The 12,541-nt window shown below is 50.2% G+C and overlaps 1 protein-coding gene across 1 annotated transcript in view; it reads left to right on the forward strand.

Annotated features, from left to right (window-relative positions):
* Positions 1-349: 349 nt before the first annotated feature.
* Positions 350-12,541, forward strand: part of LOC136996447 (guanylate-binding protein 1-like) — a 124,183-nt gene continuing 111,991 nt past the window's right edge. Inside the window, 2 exon segments of the mRNA XM_067317370.1 lie at positions 350-524; positions 632-759. Of these exon segments, the coding sequence (XP_067173471.1) occupies positions 350-524; positions 632-759 (303 nt within the window).

Below are 12,541 nucleotides of genomic sequence, written 5' to 3' on the forward strand. Positions count from 1 at the left end.
GTGTAGAGTGCTGCCCCCATCACCTAACGGAATGTAGCAGAATTGGGCCTTTAAGCCCTGGGCTTTTAGAAGCTGAGCTGAGCATTTCTGCTGTGAGACAAATGGGAAGGGTCTCTGCACCTCTGCTCAGTGCCAGCGTTGCTTCCATGGCAGCATTTGCAGGAGGGCAAGAGGAGGAGGTGGGTCAGAAGGAAGTTGGTGCAAAGAATGTTTTGCTTGGAAAAATGAGGTAGGATGAAAATGAGTGTTCCTGTTTGGACTGTGGGGTAGCCACACCCTGTTAACCAGCCTGTCTCGCTGTCCCCTCTGCTGGCTGTGTTTGTCATGAGCAAAGGCATCTGGAATCTGCATGGCGCTGCCCATTTGCGTGATTGAGACCACACAGAGGCAGGGGCTGGTGGTGCAGCAGAAGGCCCTGCAAGCGCTGTCAGAATTCCCACAGCCTGTGGTGGTAGTGGCCATCACAGGTCTGTACTGCACTGGAAAGTCCCACCTCATGAACAGGCTGGCTTGTGAGAGGATGGGTGAGAGAGGCGCTGAACTGCGCAGGTCCCAGCTCTTGATAGTGAGGGTGCCTGTGTTTTCTTGCTCTCTATCTAACACTGTTGAGCCCCTCGCGCCCTCTCCACAGGTTTCTCCCTGGGCTTCACCATGCAGGCCCACACCAAAGGTATCTGGATGTGGTGCGTGCCTCAGCCCTGCTGGCCTGGACACACTCTGGTGCTACTGGACACTGAAGGGTGGGGCGATGTGGAGAAGGTGTGGAAGAAGCAGAGACTGCCTTTTGTGGTGACAGAGCACTTTGTGGAAGCTCTCAAGGGCCCAGCCATGTGGCAGGACTCAAGGTGTTCTCATTGCCTGCACTGGTGTGCCAGGAAGAGACAGACGCTGTGGGGAAGGAGGCTAGTGCAGAGCTAACTGGGTAAAGTCTTCTGGCTGATGGAGTCCCTCTTGGCATCCTTCACCTCTGCCTTTGACTGTCAGAGCCCTCATTCTATCTGGGATCCTGGCTGTCTGCAGGCTACTGGAACCAGTCTGTGGCTGGGCCCATGCTGGTTGGTGGGACACCCCTTCTTCCCAGGCACTCTCCCTCTCATTCTGGTTCTTTGATTACTGAGCAGCCGTTAGGCTGGTGGACCTTCTGATTTTCTTGTACTGGTGAGCTGAGGACTGGACACAGCATTGCAGAGGTGGTCTCACCAGTGCTGAGTAGAGGGGAAGGATCACTTCACTTGACCTGCTGGCGACACTCTTCCTAGTGCAACCCAGGATGCTGTTGGCCTTCTTTGCCGCAAGGGTGCAATGCTGGCTCGTGTCCAGCTGGTCATGTTGGATGTGAGCCAGTTGGATATGTTGTCCACCATGGACCCCCAGGTCCTTCTGTGCAAAGCTGTTTTCCAGACAGTCAGTTCCCAGCCTGTCCTGGTGTATGGGGTTATTTCTCCCCAGGTGCAGGACTCTTCAGTGCCCTTTGCTGAGCTCCATGACATTCCTGCTTGTCCATTTCTGCGGCCTGTCGAGTTCCCTCTGAATGGCACCACCACCATCCGGTGTATCAGCCACTCTTCCCAGTTTTGTATTGTTGTCAAACTTGCTGAAGGGTAAACTCTGTCCCATCATCCAGGTCATTAAAGATGAGGTTAGAGTATTGGACCCAGTAATGACCCTGAGGTAAACAGCCGCTGACTGCTCTCCAGCTGAACCACAGAATTGTAGAATGGTTGGGGTTGGAAGGGACCTCTGGAGATCATCTAGTCCAACCCCCCTGCTCAAGCAGGGTCCCCTACAGCACCTTACACAGGATCACGTCCAGGCGGCTTTTGAATATCTCCAGAGAAGGAGACTCCACAACCTCTCTGGGCAGCCTGGTCCAGTGATCTGTCACCCTCACGCTGAAACAGTATTTCCTCATGTTCAGATGGAACTGTCTGTGTTTCAGTTTGTGCCTGTTGCCTCGCATCCTGTCGCTCGGCACCACTGAAAAGAGTCTGGTCCCATCCTCTTGACACCCTCCCTTCAAATACTTTTAGACATTAATAAGATCTTCTCTCAGCCTTCTCTTCTCCAGGTTAAACAGGCCCAGCTCTCTCAGTCTTTCCTCATAAGAGAGATGTTCCAGTCCCCTAATCATCTTTGTAGCCCTTCGCTGGACTTGCTCCAGTAGTGCCACATCCCTCTTGTACTGGGGAGCCCAGAAATGGACACAGTACTACAGATGTGGCCTCAGCAGGGCTGAGTAGAGGGAGAGGATCACCTCCCTCGACCTGCTGGCAACACTCTTCCTCATGCACCCCAGGATACCATTGACCTTCTTGGCCACAAGGGCACATTGCTGCCTCATGCTAAGCTTGTTGTCCACCAGCACTCCCAGGTCCTTCTCCGCAGAGCTGCTTTCCAGCAGGTCAACCCCCAACCTGTCCTGGTGCATGGGGTTATTCCTCCCTAGGTGCAGGACCCTGCACTTGCCTTTGTTGAACTTCAGGAGGTTCCTCTCCGCCCACCTCTCCAGCCTGTCCAGGTCTCTCTGAATGGCAGCACAGCCCTCTGGTGTATCCGCCACTCCTCCCACTTTTAGATCATCAGCTAACTTGCTGAGGGTGCACTCTGTCCCTTCATCCAGGTCATTGATGAAGAAGTTGAACAAGACTGGACCCAGTCCTGACCCCTGGGGCACACCGCTAGCTACAGCCCTCCAACTAGACTCTGCACCGCTGATCACAACCCTCGGAGCTCTGCCATTCAGCCAGTTCTCAATCCACCTCACTGTCCATTCATCTAAAACAAACTTCCTCAGCTTCCCTATGAGGATGTTATGGGGGACAGTGTCGAAAGACTTGCTGAAATCAAGGGAGACAACATCCACTGCTCTCTCCTCATCTACCCAGACAGTCATTCCATCACAGAAGGCTGTCAGGTTGGTTAAGCATGATTTCCCCTTGGTGAAGCCATGCTGACTACTCCTGATCACCTTCTTGTCCTCCACATGCTTGGAGATGGCCTCCAGCATGAGCTGCTCCATCACCTTTCCAGGGATGGAAGTGAGGCTGACTGGCCTGTAGTTGCCTGGGTCCTCCTTCTTGCCCTTTTTGAAGACTGCAGTGACACAGGCTTTCTTCCAGTGCTCAGGCATCTCTCCTGTTCTCCATGACCTTTCAAAGATGATGGAGAGTGGCTTAGCAATAATGTCCGCCAGCTCCCTCAGCACTCGTGGGTGCATCCCATCGGGGCCCATGGATTTGTGGGTGTCAGGTTTGCTTAAATGATCTCTAACCCCATCCTCCTCCACCAAGGGAAAGTCTTCCTCTCTCCAGACTTCCTCTCCTGCCTTCAGGGTCTGGGCTTCCTGAGGGCTGGCCTCAGCAGTAAAGACTGAAGCAAAGAAGGCATTCAGTAACTCTGCCTTCTCTGCATCCTTTGTCACCAGGGCACCCACCCCATTCAGCAAAGGCCCCTCATTTTCCCTAGTCTTCCTCTTGCTACTGATGCATTTGAAGAAGCCCTTCTTGTTGTCCTTGACATCTCTTGCCACATTTAATTCTAAATGGGCCTTAGCCTTCCTCGTCGCATCCCTGCATACTCTGACAACGTTCCTCTATTCCTCCCAAGTGGCCTGTCCCCCTTTCCACTTTCTGTGGACTTCCTCCTTCTGGTTGAGTTTTGCCAGGAGCTCCTTGCTCATCCATGCAGGTCTCCTGCCCCCTTTGCTTGACTTCCTACTCATAAGGATGCACCGCTCTTGATCTTAGAGGAAGTGATGCTTGACTATTAACCAGCTCTCTTGAACGCCCCTTCCTTCTAGGGCCCTAATCCATGGGATTCCTCCAAGTAGTTCCCTGAAGAGGCCAAAGTTTGCTCTCCTCAAGTCCAGGTTGCGATGCTACTCCTTGCCCTGCTTCCTCCTCACAGGATCCTGAACTCCACGATCTCATGGTCACTGCAGCCAAGGCTGCCCCCAACCTTCACATCTCCCACCAGTCCTTCTTTCTTTGTTAAGATAAGGTCCAGCAGCACACCTCTCCTTGTTGGCTCCTCCACCACCTGTGCCAAGAAGTTGTCATCAATGCTCTGCAGGAACCTCTGGGACCATTTGTGCCTAGCTGTGTTGTTTTTCCAGCAGATGTTGGGGTGGTTGAAGTCCCCCATGAAAACCAGGGCCTGGGATCGTGAGGCTACTTCCAGCTGTCTGTAGAAGGCCTCACTGACTTCCTCTTCCTGATCAGGTGGCCTGTAGTAAACACCCACAACAGTGTTACCTATGTTATGCCCTTTAATCCTTGCCCATAAGCTCTCAGCTTGCTCTTCATCGACACCTAGGCACAGCTCAATACATTCCAGTTGCTCTCTCACATAAAGAGCAACTCCACCACCTCGCTTTCCTGGCCTGTCTTTCCTAAAAAGCACGTAGCCATCCATGACAGCATTCCAGTCATGTGAGCTATCCCACCATGTCTCTGTAATGGCAATGAGATCATGGCCCTGCGACCACACACACATCTCTACTTCTTCCTGTTTATTCCCCATGTTGTGTGCATTGGTGTACAGACTGGCCACAGGGAATAACCATTCCTCAGGGAATAACCTTACTGGAAGTATTTCAGATAAAGAGATAGGAAATGATAGTTAGAAACACAGTTAAGGACTTGCCTAATGAGAAAATTAGACAAACTACTGAAAGAAGAGACAAGCTTTAAAATCCCTGTAGTTCAAAGCAGCAGCTGGGTACCTGATAGATATCTGAATGAACAAAGAATAACGGGTGGAGTAAAACTGGATGGACAATGCATAATGGGTATATCCAGGTAGTCTTCTGAACAGATGACTTTAGAAATGGTCAACTTAATAAGGACGTGCAGAAACACATGAAAGATTAGTTAGAATAAAAACACTGTATAATAGACAGAGCAGTAGTAATGCAAGTACTGGGGAAGATCAATATTTCTTTTCCTAAGGTTAATGTGCTTCCTGGAAATTTCCAGTTTGGCACTATAGGAAAACATTGACTTTTTATTAAAATGATTCAAGGATTTCAGGTGGTGAAATGTACCTTTTTTTTGTTTTCCTTTTTTTTTTTTTTTAACTGTTGAAGAATATTCTCCAACTTTCCAGGCAGAGCTCAGTTTCCTAAACATTAAGCATCTAGTGCCAATTTTAGAGGCCCCAGTGTTTCTGAGGTGTTTCCCTGGGACTGACAGCTATCATGCCGGACCTAGGGGAGACCAGAGCCCCTCTGGAGCTGAAGCTGGAGGCTGGCAGAGGGTAACAGGGTGTCTGTAGTGGCACCAAGATGCCTGTGTTTCTGTAACTGAAACCCACCCTAATTTTGAAAATTGTCTTCCTTTGCAAACAAAAACATCACAGCCCACCCCCACCCCCAAGTCCAATGTATTAAAACACAACAAAAGGAGGAGGATAAGAACACAAAATTAAAAAGAAAAAAAAGTGTAATAAAACAACTCCTTTGCTTCCTATATTCTTTCTTAATTTCTTTGTTGTTTCATTTTTTGTTGGCATTTTGTGTACATCTGCCCTACACCATTAGAACCTATTTTTGCATCATACACAGAGCCCAGTGTCCCCATAAGCACTTCCTGCCCAGGACTGTGCATGCCAATCATCACTTTTGGTTCAGAGAGAGTCACACTCCACAGACTGAGAGGAAGCACTCTCTCAACTGATAGAAGCAGGGTGACTAGCTTGGGGGGAAAAAAAAAAAGTTCTATTTTGAATAGCCAAATTTGCAGTCATCTCAACATATCTGTGTTACAGTGACTTCTTACAGTGGTCTCTAGAATATCAAGCCCCACTCCTGCTCCTTCCCTGCAGGGTAGATGAAATGTGACTCCATTTTAGGTGGAGGCAGGGATGAGACTGATCTCGTTCAGTGTTAGAGATCTTCAATGCAGATGTCTGTGTCAAACCGAGTTGACTAGACTTCCCTTTCTAGTCAGCAGAGAGAAATAAGTGGCCTCAACTGAGATGTCTTGTTGTACCATTCCTAGTGACCAGCTAATGCGCCACAAAGGCCTGCTGCACGTCCTGGGTCACATCTCCCAGTCCCAGGTGGGTGCTTCAGCTTCCCCAGGGTATCTCAGACAGCAATAGCCACCTCTGTGTGTGCAACAGAACGTAGATTTTAGTAGAAAGTTGAAATCTATTCAGTAAGGAATTCTGTCTAATAGCTGAAAAAGTCTTCATTTTCAGAATTCCAAGGGAGTTTTTAAAGTAAATTCTCATCACTTTTTCATAGGTTTCTATTGACAACACCATAAGCATGCACTAGCAAGCTGATTACCCTCCCTGTATGATGATATATAGAGAGATCTATATATACACGCACAAACATATATAGATATATATACATATATAGCCATTTACCAAAATGAACTTCCTACTTTGAATGGAGAATGGAGAACTGTTGAGTTGAGAAACATTGTTCAGAGGAACTTCTATTTTTGTATTGACATATATGTGTAGCTCTGCCTCTCTGTCTTTATTTTTCCTCTACCTATTCTGTCTTTATGCAGCTCACAAAGGAAAGATTCATTGAACCACAGAAACTCTGGACATCACCTAGTCCAAACACCCCACTCAAAGCACGATGAGATAGGTAAGATTGCTCAAGGATTCCACCCCCCCCTTCCCCTCCTGCAAATAGGTATCATCTGCAAGTGTGCTAAAAGTGCATGCTATCCCATTATCCAGGGAAATAATGAATTAAGCCATTCACGGTCCAATGCTCTTGACCAGTTCCCTTGGTCAGTCCATACTGGTTCACCAAGCTCCTTCTTGTCCTCCCTGTGTTTAGGAATGGCTGCCAGGAGGATTTGTTCCCATCCCTTCCCAGGGACTGAGGTAAGGGTGACAGGCCTGTAATTCCCCAGATCCTTCTTCATGCTTTTCTTGCAGATGGGTGCAACATCTACCTTTTCCCAGGCATCAGGAAACTCCTGCTCTGGCCCTCCCAAAATAACTGAGGGTGGTGTCAAGGTACAGTGAGCACTAATAGGACTTAATGGCCCTGAGCAGGCACACGTGGGGCCTCTACCCACACCCTCTGCCTGTGACCCCAGGAGCCCCATTTAATCTCTGCCCTGGGCCTTCAGTCTCTACCTAAGTTATATTGCAAAGGTGCTGTTTTCCAGCTCAGCCAGAGCTGGGCCTGGGCATAGATTCTAGACACTAGACCCTGTTGATCCACAGACCTGCCTGGTGATCGCTGGACCTGATCCTCACCAGTGGGTTGACTTCCTGGCTTGACCTTGGACCTGGCTCATCATCACAAACTTGCCTGATGATCTAGACTCTTGGCTGAACCTGGATGTGATCTCTGCGTCTGCCCTGTTTGCCTGGCTCTGGTACTGTGGGATTCAGCCCTGACTGGTGAGGCCTCTGTCCTGATGGTTGTGTTATCACTTTGCCATTCTGCTCCCTATCCTTTAGGGAGTAGCTGGCCCTTTCTGCTCCCTGACAGCTTAAGACTCAAGGGACTACTGACAGAATTGCAGCAGAAATACATAGATGCTTGGAATAGCAATAAACTTATTGGAAAAAAGTTTGCCCCTGAAATCAGTGAAACAACTTGGTGATAAAAGGTAACAGCTGCAGAATCACAGAATGGCTGAGGTTGGAAGGGACCTCTGGAGATCAACTAGTCCAATCCCCCTGCTCACGCAGGGTCACCTAGAGCACATTGTAGAGGATCACGTCCAGGTGGGTTTTGAATATCTCCAGGGATGCAGACTCAACAGCCTTTCTGGGCAACCTGTTCCAGTGCTCTGTCACCCTCACAGTCAAAGATTTTCATGTTCAGATGGAACTTCCTGTGTTTCAGCTTGTGCCCATTGCTTCTTGTCCTGTTGCCGGGCATCACTGAAAAGAGTCTGGCCCCATCCTCTCAATACTTTCCCTTCAGATACTAATACACACTGATAAGATTCCCCCCCTCAGTCTTCTCTTCTCCAGGTTAAACAGGCCCAGCTCTCTCAGTCTTTCCTCATAAGAGAGATGTTCCAGTCCCCTAATCATCTTCGTAGCCCTTCGCTGGACTTGCTCCAGTAGTGCCACATCCCTCTTGTACTGGGGAGCCCAGAAATGGACACAGTACTACAGATGTGGCCTCAGCAGGGCTGAGTAGAGGGGGAGGATCCCCTCCCTCGACCTGCTGGCAACACTATGCCTAAAGCACCCCAGGATACCATTGACCTTCTTGGCCACAAGGGCACATTGTTGCCTCATGCTTAACTTGTTGTTCACCAGCACTCCCAGGTCCTTGTCTGCAGAGCTGCTTTCCAGAAGGTCAACCCCCAACCTGTCCTGGTGCATGGGGTTATTCCTCCCTAGGTGCAGGACCCTGCACTTGCCTTTGTTGAACTTCAGGAGGTTCCTCTCCGCCCACCTCTCCAGCCTGTCCAGGTCTCTCTGAATGGCAGCACAGCCTTCTGGAGTATCAGGCATTCCTCCCAGTTTTGTCTCATGAGCGAACTTGCTGAGGGTGCACTCTGTCCCTTCATCCAGGTCATTGATGAAGAGGAAGGCTTTCGACACTGTCCCCCATAACATCCTCATATGGAAGCTCAGGAAGTGCAGGTTAGATGAGCAGACAGTGAGGTGGCTTGAGAACTGGCTGAATGGCAGAGCTCAGAGGGTTGTGACCAGTGGTGCAGAGTCTAGTTGGAGGGCTGTAGCTAGCGGTGTGCCCCAGGGGTCAGGACTGGGTCCAGTCTTGTTCAACTTCTTCATCAATGACCTGGATGAAGGGACAGAGTGCACCCTCAGCAAGTTAGCTGATGATCTAAAAGTGGGAGGAGTGGCGGATACACCAGAGGGCTGTGCTGCCATTCAGAGAGACCTGGACAGGCTGGAGAGGTGGGCGGAGAGGAACCTCCTGAAGTTCAACAAAGGCAAGTGCAGGGTCCTGCACCTAGGGAGGAATAACCCCATGCACCAGGACAGGTTGGGGGTTGACCTGCTGGAAAGCAGCTCTGCTGAGAAGGACCTGGGAGTGCTGGTGGACAACAAGCTTAGCATGAGGCAGCAATGTGCCCTTGTGGCCAAGAAGGTCAATGGTATCCTGGGGTGCATCAGGAAGAGTGTTGCCAGCAGGTTGAGGGAGGTGATCCTCTCCCTCTACTCAGCCCTGCTGAGGCCACATCTGTAGTACTGTGTCCAGTTTTGGGCTCCCCAGTACAAGAGGGATGTGGCACTACTGGAGCAAGTCCAGCGAAGGGCTACAAAGATGATTAGGGGACTGGAACATCTCTCTTATGAGGAAAGACTGAGAGAGCTGGGCCTGTTTAGCCTGGAGAAGAGAAGACTGAGGGGGGAATCTTATCAGTGTGTATTAGTATCTAAAGGGAAGTTGTTGAGAGATTGGGGCCAGACTCTTTTCAGTGGTGCCCAGTGACAGGATGCGAGGCAACAGGCACAAACTGAAACACAGACAGTTCCATCTGAACATGAGGAAATACTGTTTCAGCGTGAGGGTGACAGATCACTGGACCAGGCTGCCCAGAGAGGTTGTGGAGTCTCCTTCTCTGGAGATATTCAAAAGCCACCTGGACGCGATCCTGTGCAAGGTGCTGTAGGTGACCCTGCTTGAGCAGGTGTGTTGGACTAGATGATCTCCAGAGGTCCCTTCCAGCCTCAGCCATTCTGTGGTTCTGTGAAATGAATAAGAGCTCTGCACCTGTATTGGACTGCCTAAGTCTGAGGGATCTCATCAGAGAAGACTCACAAGGCATCAGGCTGGCAGAAAACTATAATCTTTGGCTGGTGCCCAGCAAGATCCCAGAGGGGGTCAAGGAATGCCGAACTATGTTAATACCAAAATCCGCTGACCCAGTAGAACAACTAGATATTAAGAACTGATGACCCATTACCATCAGGCTGATTAATGTGAGGCTATTTTAAGAATCTTAACAGCAGGGCTGACAAAGGCATCTCTGATTAACAGCTGTCAAAGGGGCTTTATATCAGCCCCCAGGTATTTGAACATTTCAAGGTGCTTCAGATACTGATTAAAAATGCCAAAAGGGAACACAAGCTTCTGAGAGTTGTCTTCATGGATCTAGTGAAAGCTCTTGACTTGGTGAGTCATCAGCATATTCCTCAGGCCCTGAAACAGAAAGGTGTTGATGAACATGGAATAGGCATCATCACCAATATGTGCAGTAACACCACAACTCAGCTGGAGGTGAAGGAAAGTCAGTCAGATGGTATTAAGATCCTCACCAGAGTAAAACAGAGATGCCATTGCCTCAGTGCTGTTCAATCTGTTAATAGACCCATTGTCATACTGATTAGAAGAGCTGGGAAGAGGGTTTTGGCACAACAGCAACAAGGTTCCAACTGTGGCCTTCACAGATGATCTAGCTTTATTAAGTGACTCCTGGGATGGGATGCAAGGAAACATCACAGTGGTGGAGGAATTTTGTAAACTAACAGGGCTGAGGATGCAAGGTGAAAAGTTCCATGGGTTTTACACTAGGACCACAAAAGACTCGCCTGCTATCAGTGATGGTGACCCATGGGTAGTGAGCAGTTTGAAGCTGAACATGATAGAACTGGGCAACTCCGAGAAGCATTTGGGCCTCTGGGTGGACCCTTGGGTTGACCTATCTAAATTGGAGTTGCAAGAGAAACTTCACTCCTGGCTGGTAAATATGAAGGGGTGGAGGGGGGCATGGAAACCACCACAGAAGGTGGAGATTTTAAATGCATGATCCCTCAACTGGTGTCTTTAGTGGATTACTCTGATACAAAGGCCATATAGTTCCTTTCCCTTGACTTGGCCATAAGAACAGCAGTGAAGAACTGGTTTCACTTACCTTCCAGCACTTGTGGCTCCTTTTATGCCAGTGCTAGGGATGGCGCCTTGGGGGTTGCGCAGCTGGCAAGTCCAATCCCAAATATACAGGCCTTTGAGTAATGTCTGCCTGCAGGGAAGTGAAAGGATTCCCATTTCCTGTAAAGTCTAGGGTTGTGCTTCTGTAACCAGGGCAAGCTGAAGATGACTGGAGAGAAGGCTGTATGCCAGATGGGGAAGGACTACCATCTCAGAATGTCCAGGTGTCATAGTTATGGCCAGAAGAATGGATTCATGGGTAATGGTTCCCCCACCCTTACCCCCCCTGGGAACCCATCCTATCTATTGCACTGACCATATTTGGGATCAGCTATGGCTGGGTGAGACTGTGGGCACTCTGGACAAATTCAGAGGCCACAAGAGTGTGGGAAACCCCCAAGTCCACCAGAGCAGTGGTTTGGATTGTGTGCCCATGAGGGAGGGCAATGATAAGGGGTATGGTGAGGTGAGGCTCTAGGGCATACACCTGCAACCATCCTCCCTTGGCACCAGTAGGAGCAGGAGATTTGCTGGTGCAGTAAGGAGTGGTGAGGGGGAGGAGGTGAAGAAAAGCATGGCTGGGCTCCCGCAAGGGTCCCACTACACTCTCAGGCATTCCATGAGGTGCCTGCCCACAGAGAGAGGCAGGTCTGAGAGCTGCCTCAGGCTCTGGGGAGGATCCACCCTGGCCATTCTTCCCACCCTACTGCCCCAGCCAACTTCCTCACTTGTAGTGGATAGTCAGCAGCTGAGTGATTCCCCTGCCAGAGCTCCAGCAAGGTAAGCTCAGCCACAGCTGCACACTGACAAGCCACAAAGAGGTCCTCAGGGTCTGCAGAATAAGCTGCTTCTGCTGCATGAAGGGAGTAACCCAGTCTAGGGCCATCCTGGAGAGCCAGGAGATGAGGGCAGCTGAGCAGCTGATATGTGTTGGGAAGGGCTCTGAGGAAGCAGGGAGCATTAGGGTCACTGGACTAATGAGCCCCCTTACCCTTGCTTAATGCTCATGAAAGGGTTCAGTGAGCTGGGGAGCAAGGATGCTCTGGGCACAGGGGAAGCCAACACGACCTGCAAGCCTGTGATGTGCCGAGCCTTAATAGAGCCCCTGAGCAGAGTGGGTGGGTGGAGGCCCTAGATGAGGCTGGTCAGAGCAATGAAGGCTTCCACTGAAGGCCTCTTAGTGCACTCAGGGCCTTGGCTGTCTGCAGCTAATCCCCGACTAGGGGAAAAGGCCTGGTGGAATCAGCAAGGAAAGAAGAGCGAGCCTGTTGAGCTTGACTCTAATTTGGCACGGCAGAGAGATGTAGGAGGTGCAGAGGAAGCAGGAGGCCCTGTGGAAATGCGGCCCATGCTGTGGCTGGGGCACCAGTGAAATACCACTATTGTGGGGGGGGTTTTGTTTGTTTTTCCCCAGTGCCCCAGTGAGGCTGGGGACAAGCGCCAAGGGGTTCTGCCTTCTGCTGCCAAGTTCCCAGTGTGTGTTGGGCATGTCCTGCTCTGAGGACAGTGTCAGGTGGGCAGTTTGAATGGGGTGGTACAGCTGTCAACTAGTAACATGGATGTGCTAAGGCAAGCTGAGGGAAGCCAGAAGCTTGCTTGTTCTTGCTCTTCAGTACAACTGTGGACCGTAAGAGTGAGGTCTCGTGATCCTTGTGACTTTAGGAGTTTTAGGCAGATGGTGTGCTGGGGGGCTGTGTG

Source organism: Apteryx mantelli, unplaced genomic scaffold (assembly GCF_036417845.1).
Source record: "Apteryx mantelli isolate bAptMan1 unplaced genomic scaffold, bAptMan1.hap1 HAP1_SCAFFOLD_40, whole genome shotgun sequence".
Taxonomy (NCBI): Eukaryota; Metazoa; Chordata; class Aves; order Apterygiformes; family Apterygidae; genus Apteryx; species Apteryx mantelli.